The sequence below is a fragment of the Pituophis catenifer genome, unplaced genomic scaffold, assembly GCF_029215685.1.
Source record: "Pituophis catenifer annectens isolate HBS135680 unplaced genomic scaffold, rPitCat1.0.hap2 SCAF_2, whole genome shotgun sequence".
NCBI lineage: Eukaryota > Metazoa > Chordata > Lepidosauria > Squamata > Colubridae > Pituophis > Pituophis catenifer.
In genome coordinates this window covers 7,546,940-7,570,956 of record NW_027256882.1, presented here as the reverse complement: position 1 = coordinate 7,570,956, position 24,017 = coordinate 7,546,940, and the positions used below count along the sequence as shown (strand labels likewise).

General features: G+C 41.0%; 1 protein-coding gene across 1 annotated transcript; it reads left to right on the top strand.

Moving 5' to 3' along the window:
• Positions 1 to 9,012: 9,012 nt before the first annotated feature.
• Positions 9,013 to 23,641, top strand: LOC139309790 (vomeronasal type-2 receptor 26-like). The gene is made up of 6 exons (XM_070933997.1): positions 9,013 to 9,236; positions 9,960 to 10,248; positions 13,858 to 14,652; positions 17,099 to 17,311; positions 19,294 to 19,420; positions 22,737 to 23,641. The coding sequence occupies exons 1-6, from the start codon at positions 9,013 to 9,015 to the stop codon at positions 23,639 to 23,641; spliced, it is 2,553 nt and encodes an 850-aa protein (XP_070790098.1).
• Positions 23,642 to 24,017: the final 376 nt, after the last annotated feature.

The window sequence follows — 24,017 nt, the reverse complement described above, 5'->3', positions numbered from 1 at the left end:
TCCTCTGTCCTGGTCCTATTAGACTAAGCGGCTTCTTATGCCATCGACCATGGTATCATGCTGCACCGGTTGGAGGAGTTAGGGGTGGGGGGCACTGTATTGCAGTGGTTCTCCTCCTTTCTCTCCAACCAGTTGCAGTCTGTGTTGGCAGGGGGGCAGAGGTTGACCCTGAGGCCCCTCATATGTGGGGTGCCACAAGGTCAGTCCTCTCACCCCTATTGTTCAACATTTATGTAAAGCTGCTGGGCGAGATCATCCATGGTTTTGGGGTGAAGTACCACCAATACGCTGACGACACTCAGTTGTACATCTCCACCCCGGACCACCCCAACGATGCCCTTGAAGTGATGTCCCAGTGCCTGGAGGCCATGCCTGGAGGCCAGACTCCTGTCTGGGGGAAGCCACGCAGGGCCTTTGTCTACAATGGGGGATCCAGCATTGCTCAGGAAGAGAAGGCAAGGGGGATCTCCCTGGAAGGACCCTCAGGGGCTCTGAGGAAGGGAAATCCTGGGGATCCCTCATGTCCCCTGAAGACCCTCCGGCTGGGCTCTCCTGGGCAGCTGCTGCTCCTACTTGCCCAAGAGCCTCCACTGGAGGAGAATCTCTTCAGGGCAACCAATGGTGGGTTTCCCCCAGTTTGGACCAATTCTATAGAACCAGTAGTAAAACCGGCGGGAGGCTCCGCCCACTGACCCTGACGTCATCAGAAGCGATCTGCGCATGCGTTGCGAACCGGTAGTAAAGGTAAGTAGAATTCACTGCTGAGGGCAGCTATTTCTAGGTGGGGGAGGGGAAACCCTTTCAGGACTTCAGCCGCCCCTCCCTCTGCAGTTCTGGGAGATATTGCCTCTTTCTCTTCACACTGAAAGCTTTTTAATTGTATCCTTTTTTTGAAACTCTCCCTCTTTTATCTTTGTTTGTTCAGCCTCTTCTCCATGAGGCTGATTGGTGGCTGAGTTCCCAGGCAACCATTGTCTCTTCCCCTCTTGTTTGATTGGCTGCTGCTGGATTGCCATGATGACAGGGACAGGCCAGGACAAGAGGCAGCCACTGAGGAGAGAGAGGGGCGTGGCTTTGGCCTTTCCTCAGAACTGGAGGAGTTGAAGGCAGAATCTTCTCTCTTTTAGGAAACTCTGCTCAGATGTAGCCCAGAGTAGGGAAAAATAAAAGAATATTTTAAAAAAATATATATTTTAAAAATGAAGGAAAAATTCAAGACCTTGAGAGATGAAACATAGATAAAAAATGTTTTCAAATACAGAGGATTTTAAAGAAATATTCAATACTTTCTTTGAGGATTGATGGATGATCAGTTAGGAAAATGCCAAGGAATATTGTTTTAATATGTGATTATTGTGGTGGGAATTACCACAATAGAACTACCCACCGGGGAGGAATGGCTTGTGAAATTGACAGAACTTTCTGAGATGAAGAAACTGCCTACTTTGAACAGAGAAAGGGCAACATCTACATGAATTGGTGACTGGAAACCCATTATGGATTTTTTTAAAAAAAATAAATAAATAAAGTTGTGATTTAGGGTTTTCATATGGAGGAAAATATCGATAAAAAGAGTCACAATGTAACCTCGGGAAAAGAGACGTTAAAATATAATTGTACTTATAACTGCTGTAAAGAATATTGGGAGGTATTTGTTGATATTTTTTTTTGACAATTTAGGCTACTTAACATTTCCTAAAGATTATTGCTTTTTCCCCTACCTATTTTTTGTAAACATTTGTCAAGCACTCAAAATTGGTATGCTGCATAAGTAAGAAAAAGTCCAGGGATACAATAATTAAATCACAAATTAATTTTTTTCTTTTAAATGGCTCTGACGATCCAAGCTGAGTTGCCTGATTGGCAGAGGGTTTTTAAAAAGCTCTCTGCCGATCAGTCAACTGAGCTGGGATCGTCAGAGCTTGAATCATGAGAGGCATTTAAAACAAAAAGTTTTTTTTTCTTTTAAAGTTTTCTTCTTTTAAATGGCTCTGAGGATCCAAGCTGAGATCGTCAGCTGGGGGGTGGGGGTGGGGCAAAGCGGCGGCAGTGGCAGGGAGTCCTGGAACTCCCAGGGACTTTTCCTGCACGGCTTTTTCCGCTGCAGGCATCAGAGGCACATGAGTAGTGGAGGGGCATCCCGGTAATCCCCGTGGCCAGGCCCGCATGGTCCCAATAGAATCAGACCTGTATTGAATTGAAATACCAGTTCAGAAAGTACCATGAAGGGAAAATACAAATATTTTTTTGCATTGTATTTGTATTTTGTACAAATAAGAGCTGAGGTGGCGCAGTGGTTAGAATGCTGTACTGCAGCTACTTCAGATGACTTGCTAGTTCAGCAGATCAGCAGATCAAATCTCACCATCTCAAGGTTGACTCAGCCTTCCATCCTTCCGAGGTGGGTAAAATGAGGACTCAGATTGTTGGGGGCAATATGCTATTTAGTATACTGTCTTTGGTGTAGGCTACCCAGAGTCTTCAGAGAATGGGCGGTATAGAAATATGATTAATAAAATAAATAAATAAATAAATAAATAAATAAATAAATAAATATTAATTATTAATTTTTTTTATTGTTTGATTATTACCTTGGATTTCAATTTGATTAACATATGTGTTTTTATTTCCTTGGATTTTAAAAAACCTATATTGTCAAATAGAGGCAAACGAAAGATACAAACAAACAAACAACAATGGCAATCAATAACCAATGATGAGCTGTGAGAGTAAGAAATAATTTCATTATCAAGTCCCTACTTTTATCATTAAATGTTCCTTAGTATTTAGATCTGGTCTAAGGATAATAATGTAGCACTTGGGGAAGAAGATGCAACCCAACAGCCCAGCACCGGAGGCCAAGATGGAGAAGACCTGCACGGCCACCATGGACTCCCAGCCACATGGCACAGATGAAAATCTGGCCAGCAGAACAAGAAAGGATAATGGAGTTGGCCAAGCTCTTCCCCAACCATCTTCTCATCCTGTGGCCTGGTTTTGAAGCCAGGAAGGCCAGCATCACCGTGATAGTTTTGGCCAACACAGAAGACACAGCTATTGAGAAGACAATGCTGAACATTGTTTGTCGGAGAAGACAGGTGGCATTTTTTGGTTGGCCAATGAAGAAAAAGGAGGACAAAAAGCAAAGCTGGAGAGAGACCAGGAGGATAAAGGAGAGGTCCCGGTTGTTGGCTTTGACAATGGGAGTTTCTAGGTATTGAAGGAATATGATTAAAACAAGGCCTGTGATTAGGAACAAGAGTAGGGCAAATGACACAAGGATGATTCCCAGATGTTCTTCATATGACAGGAAGGTTATTGTTTTGGGGATTCATTGGACTCTGTTCTTGGTTGGATATTGATCATCTGAGCACTTGGTGCATTTTTCAGTATCTGAAAAAACAAAGTAATATTTCTTTTATTGTCTTCCAAATTTCAAAAAAACCTTTGGATGAGATAGGATACTGAGGGACAGGAAAGTCTCACTAATGGTATATTCTTACACTCTAGCAAAAAAACAAACACTAATACATACAACCTATAAAAACAACAACAAAAATGAAATAAGATGAAACTATAGAAACAAGAACAACAGAATAAAATTAAAAGAAGAAATATCTGGTGCCACAACCTCCCTTCTCTGAGAAAATCCATCAGATTCCTATCTTGCACTGAGCTTACCACAGCCCAAATGCCTTTAAATCTTTAACTAATTCAGTTTCTGAGTCCCTTTCTAGCAAAACATTATAAAGCCTTTTGATATGCATTGGACCTTTCTCTTTTATATGTCTAACCAATTCTTCCTCGTGCAACATAATACCAGTTTTTTGGTCCTCTTTCCATCTCAATTGTAATTGATTATATTGTAACCAAGTTAAATTAATCCCTTCGTCCAACAGTGTCTGCAATGTCTTCAGCTGCCATCTGCCCGCATCTGTAAAAAGAACCTCTTTATATAAAAACCCCCCGAGTGACATTATATTTGTATTCCATAAAGTATCCCTATGTACAATTTTACTGTGAATTTGATGGAGTGGTTTCCACCACTGTTCTTGCTGCTGTTTTGCTCTTTAGTCTGGTCATGTGCCAGCTATGAGTCTTGGATGTTTTGGTCTTTTTGGTCTATGACCACAATAAAGTATGCTATGCTATTCATTCATTCATTCATTCATTTATTCTTTTTTTTTTTGTCATAGCTTTAGAGGAGGAAAACAAGAAAAAAACTCTGCCTCTGCCTCCCAGCATCCATCTGGTATTCATCTGGCTAGCTTCCTTGCAGCAAACAGCCAACAGCTTGGTCAGCTTCAGCATGTTATCACAGCCTCAGCACGTGGCTCGTCGGGGCTCTCCTCTGTTGCACCTACCACCGGTCAACTGAGCTGAGCTGCTGCTGCTGCCAGGGAACACTGGAGCCTTCACTGCCGAGTAGCTGATTGGTGGTTGGATCGGCCTCCCGGAATACCACCAATCAGCTATTCTAGGCAGTGTGGATTGCCACCGCCACTTATTGCTGCCCATTCACCGCTGCCCATTCGCTGCCACCAATCGCTGCCACCCATTCGCCACTGCCCATTTTCTGTGGCCCATTCGCTGCCAATCACTGCAGCCTGTTCATCGACAGCCATTAGCAAACGAGCAGCAGTGAACAGGCAGTGGCGATTGAGCTGTGGCGAATGGATAGTGGCAAACGGGCAGCAGCGAACGGGCAGTGGGAAATGCTAGAGTGTAAGAATATACCATTAATGAGATTTTCCTTTGTTCCTTTGTTTTTTCAGATACTGAAAAATGCACCAAGTGCCCAGATGATCAATATCCAACCAAGAACAGAGTCCAATGTATCCCCAAAAGAATAACCTTCCTGTCCTATGAAGAACATCTGGGAATCATCCTTGTGTCATTTGCCCTACTCTTGTTCCTAATCACAGGCCTTGTTTTAATCATATTCCTTCAATACCTAGAAACTCCCATTGTCAAAGCCAACAACCGGGACCTCTCCTTCATCCTCCTGGTCTCCCTCCTGCTTTGCTTTTTGTCCTCCTTTTTCTTCATTGGCCAACCAAGGAAAGGCACCTGTCTTCTCCGACAAACAATGTTCAGCATTGTCTTCTCAATAGCTGTGTCTTCTGTGTTGGCCAAAACTATCACAGTGATGCTGGCCTTCCTGGCTTCAAAACCAGGCAACAGGATGAGAAGATGGTTGGGGAAGAGCTTGGCCAACTCCATTATCCTTTCTTGTTCTGCTGTCCAAATTTTCATCTGTGCCATGTGGCTGGGAGTTTCTCCCCCATTCCTGGACTCTGACATGCACTCCCAGCCTGGAGAGATCATCCTGCAATGCAACGAAGGCTCTGTCATCATGTTTTATGTTGTCCTGAGCTACATGGGTTTCCTAGCTATCATATGCTTCACAGTAGCTTTCTTGGCCAGAAACCTGCCTGGGGCCTTCAATGAAGCCATGCTGATCACTTTCAGCATGCTGGTCTTTTGCAGTGTCTGGATCTCCTTCCTGCCCACCTACCTGAGTGCCAAAGGAAAGTCCATGGTGGCCGTGCAGGTCTTCTCCATCTTGGCCTCCGGTGCAAATACAAATAGAATGCAAAAAAATATTTGTATTTTCCCTTCATGGTACTTTCTGAACTGGTCTGATTCTATTGGGAGCAAGCGGGCCTGGCCACGGGGATTTCCGGGATGCCCCTCCACTGCTCCCGTGCCACTGATGCCTGCAGCAGAAAAAGCCGTGCAGGAAAAGTCCCTTGGAATTCCGGGACTCCCTGCCACTGCCGCCGCTTTGCCCCCCCCGCCAACTGACGATTTCAGCTTAGATCCTCAGAGCCATTTAAAAGAAAAAAACTAATTTGTGATTTAATTATTGTATCCCTGGACTTTTTCTTACTTACCAATTTTGAGTGCATGGCTTGACAAATGTTTACAAAAAATAGGTAGGGGAAAAAGCAATAATCTTTAGGAAATGTTAAGTAGCCTAAATTGTCAAAAAAAAATATCAACAAATACCTCCCAATATTCTTCACAGCAGTTATAAGTACAATTATATTTTAACGTCTCTTTTCCCGAGGTTACATTTTGACTCTTTTTATCCATACTTTCCTCCATATGAAAACCGTAAGTCACAACTTTATTTTTTTTAAAAAAAATCCATAATGGTTTTCCAGTCACCAGTACATGTAGATGTTGCCCATTCTCTGTTCAAAGTAGGCAGTTTGTTCATCTCAGAAAGTTCTGTCAATTTCACAAGCCATTCCTCCCCGGTGGGTAGTTCTATTGTGGCAATTCCCACCACAATAATCACATATTAAAACAATATTCCTTGGCATTTTCTAACTGATCATCCATCAATCCTCAAAGAAAGTATTGAATATTTCTTTAAAATCATCTGTATTTGAAAACATTTTTATCTATGTGTCATCTCTCAAGGTCTTGAATGTTTCCTTCATTTTTAAAATATTCTTTTATTTCTCCCTACTCTGGGCTACATCTGAGCAGAGTTTCCTAAAAGAGAGAAGATTCTGCCTTCAACTCCTCCAGTTCTGAGGAAAGGCAAAAGCCCCGCCCCTCTCTCTCCTCAGTGGCTGCCTCTTGTCCTGGCCTGTCCCTGTCATCATGGCAATCCAGCAGCAGCCAATCAAACAAGAGGGGAGAGACAATGGTTGCCTGGGAACTCAGCCACCAATCAGCCTCATGGAGAAGAGGCTGAACAAACAAAGATAAAAGAGGGAGAGTTTCAAATAAGGATACAATTAAAAAGCTTTCAGTGTGAAGAGAAAGAGGCAAAAACTCCCAGAACTGCAGAGGGAGGGGAGGCTGAAGTCCTGAAAGGGTTTCCCCTCCCCCACGTAGAAATAGCTGCCCTCAGTGGTGAATTCTACTTACCTTTACTACCGGTTCGCAACGCATGCGCAGATCGCTTCTGATAACGTCAGGGTCAGTGGACGGAGCCTCCCGCCGGTTTTACTACTGGTTCTATAGAACCGGTCCAAACTGGGGGAAACCCACCATTGGCTGCCCTGAAGAGATTCTCCTCCAGTGGAGGCTCTTGGGCAAGTAGGAGCAGCGGCTGCCCAGGAGAGCCCAGCCGGAGGGTCTTCAGGGGCCATGAGGGATCCCCAGGATTTCCCTTCCTCAGAGCCCCTGAGGGTCCCTCCAGGGAGACCCCCCCATTGCCTTCTCCTCCTGAGCAATGCCGGATCCCCCTTTGGAGAAGAGAAGTCCTGCATGGCTTCCCCCAGACAGGAGTCTTTCCTGGAAACACACAACGACAAACCAGAGCTTCAGAAGGACTTTCAATTTTCTTTCCCACTAAAGATCATGGCTGGCTGTCTTCCTTCACATCGAAGTGTGCCACCCTGGGGAAAATAAGAGCTGAATGGAAATGAAGTCATGTTTTTACCTACTGGGGTCACCCACCATCAAAAAGAGCCCCTCCTTTTCCATCTCCTTTCCCAAAATGTGAGCTTTCTTCAAGGGGTGGAAGCCTCTTCTTGACTCTTTTGCCCCATCACCAAGCCCCTCTTTGTGGTGTAGAAGTGTTGGGGGGGGGGGTTCCTGCATCCTTCCAGATGTGGTTTGGTAACATCTTCCCCTCTGGCTGGAAGTCTCTCCTCCTTTGCTCTTGCCCCAACAGGACCCTGCAGTGACTGGGCCTGATCCCCATTGCCTCCTGGAAGTGGTCACCATTTTCAATACCCTGACAAGTCCTTGTAGAAATGGCGGCTGCTTTTGAAGCTTTCAACCCTGACCATCAGGCTGTTGGGAGACTGCAGACACCCCAAAACCCAAATTTCTTAAATAAAGAACACAAAAAGCTGGGGAAGACAAATTTGTCCATCTTCAAATTTGTACCCCATCCCCAATTAGCTGCTAAAACTAAACTCCCCACCTCTGTCCTCTAATCTCTAACAACCTTTTTAACAATTTGCTAAATATACTGTATGGCTGAAACAGAATAACAATAGTAGAGTTGAAGGGACCTTGGAGGTCTTCTAGTCTAACCCCCTGCTCAAGCAGGAAACCCTACCATTTACCATGTCAGACAAATTTGTTGTCCAGTCTCTTAAAAACTTCCAGTATTGGAACATCTATAACTTCTGGAGACAGACGTTAATCATTCCACTGATTAATTCTTCTAAGCGTCAGGAAATTTCTCCTTAGTTCTAGGTTGGATCAAAATCTGTAAGTTACTTTGACTGCGAAGACTCAAAGAATAGAGAGAAGCAAGGGAGCAAGTGTTGGAAGAAATGTCCATCTGGGTTCAGTTCCAAGTGGGGAGAAAGGCACTGGAAACATGGGGGCTGCCTGGAAGGATGGTTTAATGGTGAAATGGACCACATGGGTTTGAAGTCCTGGGTAGCTGACCACATGGAGTGGAGAGTGAGAGTTATTTATACCCTCTCTTGGGCTTTGAACTTGAGCTTCCTGTTCCTGTGGAAATCCATATCTCTGGGTGGCTTTCACTAGCAAGAGACCACTTGAGCAGAAATCACTTTTCTGACTGTTGAAGTATCTTGCTCCAACATCACTTTCTGGACATGTCCTAACAAGAAGGACTATGGCCACAATAGGACAGTGCCCCAAGGGGTGTATCTGTGATTTTTCACCAACATGCTTTTTTCCACCTACCCCTCATTAGATGGTAGAAGTTCAGGGTCCCAAGAGGACCAGTTACTTCTCACTCTAATTATCCCCTTAAAGGCCTTGAGACTTCTTCTCCTTTTTCTCCCAGTGACTGCCGTTGATGTAAACATCAGACTGAAGCAACATGGAAGGATCTTGCATTAGAAAAGGATAAAAACCACGGATTATGCTCTTTGTGGCTCAAGTTATGGGACTGGCAGGAGCTGTGCACTTGAATGTACTTTCTCTCTCTCTCTTCCAGGTGAATCTTGATTTGTCTCTGTTTGAATCAGGAAAGCCACTGGATATTCCATCCTTTGAGATTGCTTTGAATTCTTCTAATTCTTCTTTAGAAACAAGAGGATTGATTCAGCCCCATGAATTATGGACTTCCTGCTTTTGCTTCGGCTTCTGATGCTGCTGGTGCCCCAGCCAGTCTTGGGGAAGCTGAGAATGAAGTGCCCACTGAATTTGGACCACCAGGATGGAGAAAAGCCATGGAGCTATTATAGGCCAGGAGATCTTCTCCTTGGTATAGTCATCTCTCCATCAACAATATCACTTGCAACTTTACCTTTCAACATGGCTCCTTCTAGTCAGATTCAATTGTAAGTCATTCACTGTGATGGAGTTTCATTCCCTCCATTTGCAGTTCTAACACCTTCTTTTCTTCTTCTTCTTTTACTTACTTTTATATTGCCGGACTTGACTAATTTCTTGAATTGTTTTGATTTCCAGGGCTTCTCTCTTTTGTCTTATTTACTGGGAGAGGCTCAGATCCACACATGAGGGGGGAAAACCTGAAAGCAGTCCACATTATTTTCCTCTCCCTGTCCAATCCTAAATTAATGGTGTGAATGCTGAGTTTTGTTGAAAAGATTAATTGTTGTAGTCTCCCTTGCCCAGCTCATTTCCATATTTTTATACCCACTGATTGGTATTCAATGTCTGATTTTTAAAGGAATAGAAGATGACTTGTTTTTAGAATAGCTTTTCTGGGTCACATATCAAATATTTTCTTCCTTTTATGATTGTTCTACTTTAATGACTGAATTATTTTGCAACCTGTTTACTGGGCTGATGAAAGTTAGTCCTTCTACAAATAGTGGTTAATGTCTTATTTTTAATCCTCTTGGAGGAATATCTCCATGCTATCTTCCCCATACTCACAAATATAAAAGGGTGATGGGTGTCTATCATGTACCTCTGATTTTGGATCAATATTGGCTTAAGAGTTAGTTAGTTTGTGGAGAAAAAAAGGATTAAATAGAGAAAAAATAGTTTTTGCTATTGATGATGCTAATATTAACCTGAGCATGGTTTTACTCTAGTTCACATAATGGAAAGGAAAGAATACTATACATGATTTTCAATATTGAAGTGGTTAATAAAAATCACCAGCTCCTGCGCAATTGCACACTTGGCTACAACATTTATGACAACTATCTGAACACCCTTGGCACTTCAGATGCCTTGCTGGACACACTTTCTACTGGAGAAGCCAATGTTCCCAACTACAGCTGTGGAAGGAAGGACAACCTTTTGGTGATTCTTGATGGAGCTGACAGAGACATCTCTGTCCAGATGTCAACATTAGTCGGTCCCTACAAAGTTGCCCAGGTTTGTGTTTGTGTTTTTCTATCAGGTAAAGTGAGTGGGGTGTTGGGGTGTGAGTGATAGCTCCAGCCATTTCTTCTCTATAGAATTCAAAATCTGCTTTTCGTTATGACTTTTATGAAGATTTCATGGCTGCGGATTTAGGTAACAGTGGGGAGGGAGCAAGGATCAAAATGGAAACATCTACTCATGAGACCTTCCTCATTGCTTTGAGGGCTTTTACCGCACACTTGTGAAGGTGAGGGGAGGTTCTGTGTTCAATCAAAGTTTCTTCTGGACAATAGGAAGGTGTAGCACTCATAGAAAGCTGACATTTCTTTCATGGTTATCTTGGAAAAGAACAGAACAGAACAGAACAGAACAGAACAGAACAGAACAGAACAGAACAGAACAGAATAGAATAGAATAGAATAACAGAGTTGGAAGGGACCTTGGAGGTCTTCTAGTCCAACCCCCTGCCTAGGCAGGAAACCCTACACCACTTCAGACAAATGATTATCCAATCAAATGATTTTATTTTCTTAAAAACTTCCAGTGTTGGAGCATTCACAACTTCTGGGGGCAAGTTGTTCCACTGATTAATTGTTCTAACTGTCAGGAAATTTCTCCTTAGTTCTAAGTTGCTTCTCTCCTTGATTAGTTTCTACCCATTGCTTCTTGTTCTACCCTCAGATGTTTTGGAGAATAGCTTGACTCCATCTTCTTTGTGGCAACCTCTGAGATCTTGGGACATTGCTATCATGTCACTCCTTAGCCCTTCTTTTCATTAAAATAGACATACCCAGTGCCTGCAACAGTTCTTCATGTGGTTTAGCCTCCAGTCCCCTAATCATCTTTGTTGCTCTTCTCTGCACTCTTCATCTTTTTTACATTGTGGTGACCAAAAGTGAATGCAGTATTCCAAGTGTGGCCTTACCAAGGCATTATAAAGTGGTATTAACACTTCATGTGATCTTGATTCTATTCCTCTGTTTATGCAGCCTAGAACTATGTTGCATTTTTTGGCAGCTGTGGCACACTGCTGGCTCATATTTAAATAATTGTCCACTAGGACTCCAAGATCCTTCTCACAGTTAGTACTATTGAGCGAGGTACCATATACTGTACCCGTGCATTTTCTTTTTCTTGCCTAAATGTAGAACCTTACTTTTTTCATCATTGAATTTCATTTTGTTCGATAGCGCCCAATGTTCAATATTAGCCAATATTAGCTAAATGATATTAGCCAAAGTAATGATAATCATTTTATAAAAGAGTTACAAATATGCCACAATGTCAACTTTTTTTTACCCTAAAATGCTCATGTTCAAATTCATTGTTAAATTTGTTAAGAACAATTCTACCAGATTTACAATTCAATAAATATCCCAACTCTATAGGCAGGTTCCTTTACACATATAAATAATAATTGCCATTCCAATTTGGGTCAAAAATGGCAATTGTAGTTCATATATACTGTATAAAAAAGGGAATTAAAAGGACCCTAATTATTCATGGCCCATTCTATAACAGTTATTCTGACTAAATTATATGCAAACTTCCACTTGAGTAGAGTTGAGGGTAGGTGGATGAAAAATGCATTCCTTTTAGAAGCTCCAGCAGTCTTTAAGCAGATTTGATTTACTATTGGTAATTGCATTGCCTTGAACCATTAACTATAAAAACATATCAGTCAGAGGTAATAATGATTTGCTGTCTTTACAGCATTTGACACAGTAAACCAAGAAATATTATGGAGGAAACTGACTGCCCTTACAATGGAACTCAGAATGTTGACCCTTTTCAAACCCCTTTCTACAAGCACTGACAGTGAGAAAAATTATATATAATATAAAATATGAAATCTAACAGCCGTGACCACGGGGGGCGTTTGCCCAGGTCTGCCTTGTGCGCCAGTTGCACCCTTATTTGGACCGGGATGCCCTACGCACAGTTACTCATGTGATAGTCACCTCCCGTATTGACTATTGCAACTCTCTCTACCTAGGGCTGCCCTTGAGGACCATCCGGAGGCTTCAGCTGGTACAAAATGCAGCCGCATGGGTCGTGATGGGTGGTTCCCGATATGCCCATGTTACACCTCTCCTGCGCGACTTGCATTGGTTGCCGGTTGCCCTCCGGGTGAAATTCAAGGTGCTGGTGATGACCTATAAAGCCCTACATGGCTTAGGTCCAGGATATTTGTCGGACCATCTGCAACCAGCAACAGCTCCCCATCACCCGGTGCGTTCTCACAGGGAGGGCCTACTCAGGGTGCCGTCGGCTAGACAGTGTCGACTGGCGACCCCTAGAGACAGAGCTTTCTCAGTGGGTGCTCCCACCCTCTGGAACCAACTTCCTCTGGGGCTCCAGTTGGCCTCTGACCTCCGCACCTTCCGCTGTGACTTAAAGACATGGTTGTTCAGCCTGGACTGGGGGGGTTAACATGTATTTTAACACACTTTTATTAGATATTTTATTGTTGTGAGCCGACCTGAGTCCTGCGGAGATAGGGCGGAATATAAATAAATAAAATAAAACAAATAAACAAACAAACAAACAAACAAACAAATCAATCAATCAATCAATCAATAAAATAAAATAAAATAATCAGTGGAACAGCTTGCCTCATGAAGGTGTGCATGCTCCATTACTGGAGGTTTTCAAAAAGAGCTGGACATTCATTTTGTCTGGAATGACATATGATCTGCTATGTGAGAAGAGGGCTGCACCAGAAGACCTTAAAGATCCCTTCTGTCCCAATTATTCCATATTCTACGTTCATTTGTTTGAGAGTGTGTTTTAAGACAGAGTTGCCTAATGTTTTTAGCTTTGTACACCGGGGTGGGGTGGGGGAGCAGAGGGGATGGTTCCATCCAAGAGGCCGAGTGAGGATGCATCTATGAACATTAGCACTTGCTGGCTGTTTCTGCATCCCGGTTGCAAACTTCTCACAGCGACACTAGTAGGTGTGACCCATAGATTGGGGTACCCTGTTTTAGGATCAATGGAGCCATAAGAAGTAGGACTGATCCTTACCAAAAGGTAAGACAAGGGTACTGCCCATATGACATTTGGGTTTCATATACTATTAAGAAGACTTGACTCCTATTCTCATAAGAATTATCTGATTATTGTTAAGCCAAAGTCAAAGGTTATGGTCTTTGGAAAATGATATCATTGCCATATAGGGCTATTCGATGATGAGCCAATAGAACAAGTTCATACCTTTTCTTACCTGGGGTATTTTTCTCTGTGACTAGATCTTGGCTCCCTCAACATTAAAGGAGCTTATGTAGACCAAAGGCCAGGCCACTCATGCCCAACACCTGCCTCACCTCACATCATCAGTTCCGGCAGCCCCATCCATCATGACTCTGCAAGGCCACCGGTCCCCTTCTTCTGCTGGCTCAGACAGAATGGGCGGCCAACTGTCTGCATGGGCATTTAAGTAGGGCTTATTTTGGGGGCAGAGATTATATAAGGCACATATGTAAAAAAAAAAAACATGCTAGGTCTCATTTTGGGGAAAACAGGATATGTGCATGAGAAAAAAGTTGGATTCATTAAAAGCTAAAAATTGGAAGTTGGTAGGACCCCAAATATAACACAGCACTTCATTGCTTTTTACAGCTCAGTAATAGAATTGCTTCAGAGGCTCTGAACGATAAAAGTCAATTCCCTTTTTTCCATCCGATGCTCCCCAAAGAAGGGATCCAATACCCAGGAATTGTTCAACTGCTCCTCCATTTTGGATGGACCTTTATTGGTCTCTTTGCTCCAGACACAGAGAAGGGGGAGAATTTCATGAGGACTTTTACTCCTATGCTTGTCAAGAATAGAATTTGTGTTGTTATATCACAACAATTCTCAATGACTGGACATACAGCACCTCTCAGGGGTGCCCTCTCCAAGTGGAAACAAGTCAATGTCTTTGTTCACTTCATAGAATTTGATTCCATTTGGGACAGAATTCTTCCTTTCCATTCAGCACTTGAAGGTTTGCCAGGACCCATTGAAGGGAAAGTCTGGATCATGACAATGCTTGGAGTGTATTTAATGACAAAGGACAGGCGTCTCAAATACGTCCATAGTATTTGGAGCTTTCCTCTTCAGTGGAAAAAGAGTTGGCAAAAAGATAATGCCTATGAACATTATTTCTTTGCGGAGCCTGAGTTTCAAGATGAGTATTTTCAATGTTCTCTTTCAAAAAATATCTTTTCTGTCAAAGGTCAGAGAAGATGCACCCAAAAAACACCATTGGATACCCAAAAGAAAGAGAACAGAATGTGGCTCGCAAATGGAGTCATTACTTATAGTGTCATTAAGATTTTGGCCCATGCCATAAATGCTGCAATGTCCAATTTCAAGAGGAGAAGAAAGAAGGGAGAAGAGAGATTGGGAACTCCAAGACTGCAGCCATGGAAGGTATGGGGTCCCAACAAGGATCCATCAAACTAAATTCCTTTTCAGGGTCTTTGGGGCTCTCTGAGCTTGGTTGTTTAAGATCTTAAACTTCTGTACAACATCTGTTAACTTATTGCAAGAATAACTTGTATATTCAAAACATTGTTCCCAGATTCCTTCTGATTTTAAGCTCCCTGTAAACCAACATGGCTCTCCTCCTTGTTGTCTTTCCTCAAAGCTAAAAGCAGCTCCTTTGAGCCCTTCCTTGCCTTTTTTGTCCTTGACTAAAGCTGATGAATATTTTGTGCAATGTCTTCTACAAATGTTTCCTACAAGAGAACCTGGTATGATTCCACTGGATCATTAATGACATTATCGTCAAATTAATAACATAGTTATTATCATATCATTAAAATATTACCACTACTTTATTATAATCAGTAACCCATCTACATACAGAATAATGTGAGAAAAACTACAAATGAAATCTTAAAGAAAGATATAGACTGTAGCTGCCATTCATTTGTTGTTATCCAAGATACAATCATGTATCAAGTCCTAGATGCTAAAAATTAGCTGCCAGCTGAACTTTACTTAAGCACCTCTCTCTATCACAAAATCATACTTTTTTTTTGTGGAAGCTGGTAATTTTTTTAAAGGAGATCAAAATAATTATGTTCAAGCATTATTATAATTTTTTTCATCCCAAAAGCATAGTTTATCAGAGTTTCTAGCAAAAATCAAATCCAGAAGCACACACAGATAACTGATTCAGCTGGATTCATTAACTTCTTACATACATAATAACAGATGAAGTATTTACAATACCAATAGTTGATTCTTCTTCAACGTAGTAGTAGTTATAACGCACGGCAGGAGAGAACAGTTAGTTTCATTTCAGCAGAGCAGACAAGCACACACAGACTTCTTATTTTCAGTTTCAATTCTCTGCACAGATTCAGAAGCTGCAAACTAAGACATGCACTGGCTCCAGTCTGTCTCAGCTCCCAATTGGCTGACTTAGTTGCTATGCCTATTCATTGGTTGACCTTGTTACCATGTCTCTGCCAGTTCATGAATAATCTGACATAGTTTATCTACTTCCTTTATTAATGGAAATATAGAAGAATCAATAACCAAGGTTCAATTGTTTTTCATAACTCACCAATTTTATCAATAAAATTAAAATTTATTTGAGTACAATTTTAAAGATGCATCCACTTAGTTATCATGCCATCCAATGCTCAATTAACTAGATCCCCATTCATCACATCATGAAGCATTTTGTTAATTCTTTTTTAAAAAACATTTTGTACCCCCAATATTCACACAATGTGTTAGAAAATGATAATTATCTAACTTGTTGGGTTGACAATATATAAACCCTCAATATAGCTTTAAGACTGTATTGCTGTATTGCATCATACTGTGTCCTGATTGTTTAGCTCTGTAGCCAATGTCCTTAAGAGGGAGCTTGAAACATGGTTTGTTTCTCTCTCCTGATCATTATTGCTCTTTGCTGATTGTTACTGCTATTTGCTGTGTTTGCTACTATTTGCAACTGTTTATTGTGTATGACTATGACAACTGGTAAGAAGACTTTGTTATCGGAATATCCCTGGGCTATTGTTTTACTATCTCCTGCTTTATCTGTGTATGACCTGGACTGTTTATTGGACTGTGCCTTATTACTATTTTCTAAAAAGTAAACACAACTCAGTGTATCTGTGTGTTGGCTGTTTATTCACAACTGCTCTCAATCGCTTTCATGTGCACACCCTTGCTACTCAAGGGTTGCTCTGCGAATTCCTTAACACAATGTATTAAGAAATTTTAATTATATGTGGGAATGTGGACCAGAGAAAGAGATCGGGGGAAGGATCAGATAAGATGGGGAGGGAAGGAATCAACCCGCAGCTGTGTAGCAGTCAGAGAAAGAAATTCAGAGATAATTTTTTGTAACTATCAAATGAGGTGATGAAAAATTTCTACTTTCACACTTGCAAGATTCTGATAATGTAGTCTTACAATAAAATGGAATTAATTCATCTGATCATTTTTCCTGTCTGCTCTACCTGAATGAAGTTTGGCTTTGCAAGGTTCTTCTTAACAAATCTTTGATTTCTGGTAATCTCCCTGTTGTTTTCAAGGAGTTTATGAATACTCCGGTTATTTTTGGGATTTCCTTCAACTGATATGTGACCTTTCCTAAAACGTATAAAATTATAACTGACATATTTTGTCAATTACACCTTCCCACTATACTTTTTGACAATATATTGTATGATTGACAACTATTACTGAACCTTTGTTCTTATGTTTTGAAGATAGTGGCAACACTTGTTCTCCCAACTCACAATATTTACAAGTTAAAAAAACCATAGAAGAAAGATTCAAATGTAAAAAGAGGTAAGAGATAAGAAACCAAGATTTCTGTTTTTAAAATTCCTGGATGTTTCCATTGTAGTTTCATCCATTCCTAAAGAAGAAGGAATTGTACAATCATTCTCTGCTAAAAGTGTACTTGGATCAAAATGGAGAGGTAGCAGCAGATCTGCGGATCTTTAGTAGGGTGGTTTTGCCCAAGGACGATCCCATCGACAAGGAATTGGGGAGTTTTGAAAGGCAGAGACTTAGACTTAACCAAGATGCTTTGTCACAGCTAAAGTTGCTCAACAAGGTGGGGAAAATATTGATGTCTTTTCTCTTTTTTCCAAATAATTAGGACCCATTTCAATTGGACTAAACCTAGTCAAGAAGGTGGGTAACCTTCACTGAGAATTGAATGTGTGGAGTAAAACATTGATAATTTTCTTAGACAGATAGGGAGGCTTCAGTTCTATTGACCAAAATATCCTTCAGATGCTATAATGCTGAGTACTGCTTCAAACTGATTCAGCTATATCCAAAATGAGATTTGGGGTGATAATTATTTAGGACACAAATCATTGCCATTTAATATCCTTCCTGCAATTTAACACCATAAAACAGGTGAGAGAGGGCCTCATATGCTGAAGATTTTCATGTAAATACCTTCTGGTACACTTGTTCCTTGTCTTCAATTATCAAAGATGAATCAATTCTGTTGAATTCAGGTTTGGGCTGAATCTGATGAAATGGAATCAAGATTGAATGGCAGTATTATTGGTTCAATTGGGAAATAAGCTTTATCATGTCCTGGTTGGAGTCAGGGTCTCCTAAAATTGCAGGTCCAGAGTCTGTGATGCTTTTAATCAGCTGAGACCATAGTTATACATGCCTCTCTTTAACCCCGCTGGGATAGTGGAATTGAGGAAGGAGGTCCAAGGCTTTCTGTTCTCATGAACTTATAATGACTGTTCTGATCTGTGAGCTTATTTATTCATTGATTCAGTACATTTATTTGCTGCTCATGATAATGGCTTGAAAACTGAAGTACTGAAGCATGACTTTGGTGCAAAATAATAATAATAATAGTCATCATCATCATCATCATCATCCTGATATGAGAAGCAATAAGGGACAATTTTGAGGGAAATATTACATAGATTTTGGCATTGGCTTGTAAAAGTGTACTTCATCTGAAATTCCCTTCAGTGCAATTGTTTATCTTGAGTGGTAGCTACCTAACAGGGACACACTGAGAGGGACCAAATCAAACTAATAATAAATATTATAAATATTATAATTTATTATAATATAATATTATAATATTATAAATATTATAAATATGAGTGTGTGTGTTTCTCTGTGGGTTTTTGTCACTTGATTGTAGTCTTTCAACAGAAAGGAACTTGTGTTGGATATCCCTTTCTCACACAGGGCTCATACCAATGGTGGGTTGCTACCAGTTCACCCTGGTTTGGCCGAATCTGTAGCAGTGGTGGTGGGAGGCTCTGCCCACCTGCATAGAGGTAATCAAATATGCTCAGCACATGCAAACTGGTAGCAAAGTTAAGTGAAACCCACCACTGGCTCATATATGCCTGACTCACCCTTTTTGAGGGACATGTTCTTATGACCATCTCATCTCACTATAGATTTAGAAACTAGTAAACTAGTATATATGAACATCTTTAAGGTTGACAGTCCTTATTTGTAAGGTAATTTTCCTTTTTTTCTTAACTGGAAGATAATTTTGGACTGCTTTCAAAGATAAACAGTTTTGCAATGTTTTATGTACTCCAGGAAAAAAACTTTCCAGATCCCACTGGTCAGAATTTTCTTTCTTCATCACAGTTTTATTCTAATAAATCTAATGGAATAAAAACGTAATAAATCTTTTACAGTAAAGTTTACTTCACAACTTAGTACGAGTGGATACCTTATTTTAAAATCATGCCTATATGAAGAAGAGAGGAATGTGTTAATTCCACTGTGAGGTGGAAACCTCTGGTTGTTACTTGATGCTTAAATATTTTCACTATTTCATCCCTCCAGACTTTAGTAAATAAAAAGATACTTTTGTTTGCAATCCGATATGCCCCAAGAAAAAAGGAGGAACTAAATGAGGCATCTGCCTTCAATTGTATCTCCTTTAACCATTTGGAGGTATTCAGAGATTTCATATTTGCCTATGTGAAGCCCAGAGACTATTTGGCTAATGTTCATATCTATCTCCATCTTAGATGGATGATGAGTCTCAACATATTTTCTTTCTCATTCCTTCTTTTTTTTTCTCAGTCTCTGCCTCAGTCCAAATGTGTGGAAAAATGTCAACCTGGATTTGTGAAGAAGGCTCGAGAAGGAGAGCCATTTTGCTGCTACGACTGCATTCCTTGTCCAGAGGGGACCATCTCCACTCAGGAAGGTGGGTGACACCATAAGGAAACCTACTGGGTTCATCCAGACCACTTGTATCAATATACATCTTAAAGACATATATAAATTTGATGGTTTTGTTCTTATTTTCATTGTATCCAATTTCTTCCATAAAGGGAGGGATAGGACAAAGATTTGGATGGATGAGGTAGGAAGAAGGATGTTGTGGATTGGTAGGAAATCTCTCTTTTATTTACCAGTTTGGACGTGTCTTTCCATATTTATCTTCCTTAGGAATATTTGAATCCTTTGTAACCTGAGGAATGATTTTAGATCAATGGTTTTGCTCACCTCACCTGACTTTACATTACAGGCCCAAAGATACATCAATCAACCATTCATTTCATCAGTTAATCTGTATGAAGATCATCAATCCTTCTAAACTGAAATATCTAATTGAGTTGAAAGAACAATGAAAACCAAACAGAAATTTCACCATAAAATCACCAAGTAGCTATTTACTTCCCACCTTTTCTTATTTTTCCAATTTTCATTGTTGTTAAATATTGAGATACAAACAATTATAACACCAACAAAAAAGAAATATAGATGTGATTCTGAAAGGGAAAAAAAGACTACATTAATATACAGTATTGGGATTAAAAGAAACAGAAAGGAGGGGGGTAATGGAGAACTAATAAAAGACCAATCTACTTAATATCCATTGATACCAATGTTGAATTCATTTTCTCTTTAAATTTGTTGCCAAGTCTAGTGAGTATAGAAATATATTGCTTCACCTTCTCCTTTTTATAGAGTAAAAAGATTTTGCAGGTAACAAATTCAGTTCCTCTTCTTGAATTTCTTCAGGAATTAATTTCCTTAACATCTCTTTCCTTTCAAATTTATTTATATGGTTGTCTATTTGAGACATAGGGACTTTTGGTGGCACACAATTAAACCACAAATTAAAAATTTAAACAATGAGAACTAAATGCTAAGAAAGCAAGAGTGGAATCCATCAAGATGCTACCTACCATGCAACCATCACACAGGACTCTGTTGTTAAGGGATCCCCAGGACTATTGGAAACTATTATATTTTAAGGGATTTCTAGAGGGCCTCATAGTCTGGAGATACTCTAAATTTCAGGGTTGTTAATGATTTTTCTTTTCCTGGAAGGGACTGTACCAGGGGTGAAATCTAAACTTTGTTACTACCAGTTCTGTGGGCGTGACCTGGTGGGGGGGGTTAATGTGACTGGGTGGGCATGGCCAAAATTTTTTTTTTTTACTTTTAAATCCATTTTTTTACATGTAAAACCATGTAAAAAATGCTTTCAAAAGGCTCTGACGATCCCAGTTGAGTTGCCTGATCATAAGGCAACTCAGCTGGGATCGTCAGAGCTTGGATCGTCAGAGCCATTTAAAAGAAAAAAAAAGGCTCTGATGATCGCATGGCTCAGCTGGGCATGGGGGGCAGGGGCAGGGATTTTTGCTACCGGTTATGCGAACTGCCCACCGCCATCGCTACCTACCCGCCCGAGCTGGTCCGAACTGGGAGCATTTCACCCCTGGGCTGTACCACTTGCTCTGAAGTAAGCAATTGTGCACTTCCTACTAAAAAGACTCTCCATGTCAGACAACTTTTATCTTGTGCTCCATATTTTTAGAGCAGTTTATTGGGAGCATGATTGGTGGGTCAATCATCAGTAACTGAGTTTAAACATTATTGGGATAAATATACTGCATTTTTCACACTATAAGACACACTCCCCCCCCAAAAAAAAAAGTGGCTGGAAGTCTCTGTGCAGGTTTGAGTGAATATTGTGGTGGGGGGGAGGTGGCTGATGCTGGAGCCTTCACCGCTGAGCAGCTGATTGGTGGTTGGCTAAGCATCCTGGAATACCACCTATCTAGGTTCTAGGTGGTGGGGATCACCACCATCACCACCGCCTATTGCCACCCATTTGCCACTGCCCGTTCACTGCTGCCCGTTCACCGCCACTCGTTCGCTGATGGATGTAGACGAACAGGCTGCTGTGATTGTCAGTGAATGGGCCACACCACAGAAAATGGGAAGTGGTGAATGGGCAGCAATAAGTGGCGGTGGCAATCCACACTGCCTAGGGTAGCTGATTGGCAGTATTCCGGGAGGCCGATCCAACCGCCAATCAGCTACTCGGCAGCGAAGGCTCCAGTGTTCCTTGGCAGTGGCAGCAGCTCAGCTCAGTTGACTGGTGGTAGGCGCAACAGAGCAGAGCCTTGATGAGCCACATGCTGAGGCTGCGATAACATGCTGAAGCTGACCAAGTTGTTGGCTGTTTGCTGCAAGGAAGCTAGCCAGATGAATACCAAATGGATGCTGGGAGGCAGAGTTTTTTTTTTCTTTCTTTCTTTTTTTATTGCAAAAGTTTTACAATTACATTTTCACCCCTTTCCCCCCCACCACCACCCACCCCCAACTTCCCAACCTCCCTAACCCTCCCCTCCCCCCAGACTTCCACACAATATACTCATATCAGGTAAAAAAAAACCCTTAGTATAAAACTTGTATAAAACTTGTTTTTTTTTTCTTGTTTTCCTCCTCTAAAGCTATGACCAATAAATAAATGAATGAATGAATGAATGAATGAATGAATGAATGAATAAATAAATAAATAAATACAAAAAAAAAAACCCTCAAAGGGAGGTTTTTTTTTTTTTTCTTCAGTCATTTTTCTGTTCCTCTGTTTCTACCCTATACTCATGTTGCTCTTTAAAACCCATCTGGAATTTATAGATGGTCCAGAATCCAATGGCATGAACAGTGTTTCCTTATGTTCTTCCATGGTACACCCCTGTTGTGCAAGCTGCACAGGCTCCCCGTTTCTTTTCAAGTGCAATTAAATTCACCTTCAAAACCCTCCATGAGACAGAACCAGGGTATCTGCAGAGCTTCCTCTCCTTGAGGGTATCTGTTTTTTCCACCAGACCAGATATAATTGGTGTGCAAAAGATCTGTTCCCTAAAACATTCAATTGGCCCCCAACAAAACCTCTGGAGACTTGCTACATCTCCCAGGCATTTGGGCTGTGGTAAGCTCAGTGCAAGATAGGAATCTGATGGATTTTCTCAGAGAAGAGAGGTTGTGGCACCAGATATTTCTTCTTTTAATTTTATTCTGTTGTTCTTGTTTCTATAGTTTCATCTTATTTCATTTTTGTTGTTGTTTTTATAGGTTGTATGTATTAGTGTTTGTTTTTTTGCTAGAGTGTAAGAATATACCATTAGTGAAGACTTTCCTGTCCCTCAGTATCATATCTCATCCAAAGGTTTTTTTGAAATTTGGAAGACAATAAAAGAAATATTACTTTGTTTTTTCAGATACTGAAAAATGCACCAAGTGCTCAGATGATCAATATCCAACCAAGAACAGAGTCCAATGTATCCCCAAAAGAATAACCTTCCTGTCATATGAAGAACATCTGGGAATCATCCTTGTGTCATTTGCCCTACTCTTGTTCCTAATCACAGGCCTTGTTTTAATCATATTCCTTCAATACCTAGAAACTCCCATTGTCAAAGCCAACAACCGGGATCTCTCCTTCATCCTCCTGGTCTCTCTCCAGCTTTGCTTTTTGTCCTCCTTTTTCTTCATTGGCCAACCAAAAAATGCCACCTGTCTTCTCCGACAAACAATGTTCAGCATTGTCTTCTCAATAGCTGTGTCTTCTGTGTTGGCCAAAACTATCACAGTGATGCTGGCCTTCCTGGCTTCAAAACCAGGCAACAGGATGAGAAGATGGTTGGGGAAGAGCTTGGCCAACTCCATTATCCTTTCTTGTTCTGCTGTCCAAATTTTCATCTGTGCCATGTGGCTGGGAGTTTCTCCCCCATTCCCGGACTCCGACATGCACTCCCAGCCTGGAGAGATCATCCTGCAATGCAACGAAGGCTCTGTCATCATGTTTTATGTTGTCCTGAGCTACATGGGTTTCCTAGCTATCATATGCTTCACAGTAGCTTTCTTGGTCAGAAACCTGCCTGGGGCCTTCAATGAAGCCAAGCTGATCACTTTCGGCATGCTGGTCTTTTGCAGTGTCTGGATCGCCTTCCTGCCCACCTACCTGAGTGCCAAAGGAAAGTCCATGGTGGCCGTGCAGGTCTTCTCCATCTTGGCCTCCGGTGCTGGGCTGTTAGGTTGCATCTTCTTCCCCAAGTGCTACATTATTATCCTTAGACCAGATCTAAATACTAAGGAACATTTATTGATAAAAGTAGGGACCTGATAATGAAATTATTTTTTATGCTCACAGCTCATAGTTGATTATTGATAGCCATTGTTGTTGGTTTGTATGCTTCGTTTGCCTCTGTTTGACAATATAGGTTATTTAAAATCCAACGAAATAAAAACAGTTACATTAATCAAATTAAAATCCAAGGTAATAATCAAACAATAAAATAAATTAATAATTGATATTTGTATTTTCTCATCACGGTTCTTTCCGAACTGGTATTTCAATTCAATCCAGGTCTGATTCTATTGGGAGCAGAAGGGTTAGTGTTAGATGATGCAGAATTGCAACTTCAAGAGCTCTATATGAGTTTGGTGCTCTTTCTCAGTAATCGTCATTCATTTGGCTCAGATCAACTTTCACCCTTGAG

What these genes read in the sequence shown, in the direction of transcription:
- LOC139309790 (XM_070933997.1), top strand. Translation starts at nt 9,013, where the DNA reads ATGGACTTCCTGCTTTTGCTTCGGCTTCTGATGCTGCTGGTGCCCCAG. An exon ending in GTCCCTACAAAGTTGCCCAG is followed by an intron (nt 10,249 to 13,857) that starts GTTTGTGTTTGT and finishes TGCTTTTTACAG; the next exon opens with CTCAGTAATAGAATTGCTTC. An exon ending in GACCATCTCCACTCAGGAAG is followed by an intron (nt 19,421 to 22,736) that starts GTGGGTGACACC and finishes TTGTTTTTTCAG; the next exon opens with ATACTGAAAAATGCACCAAG.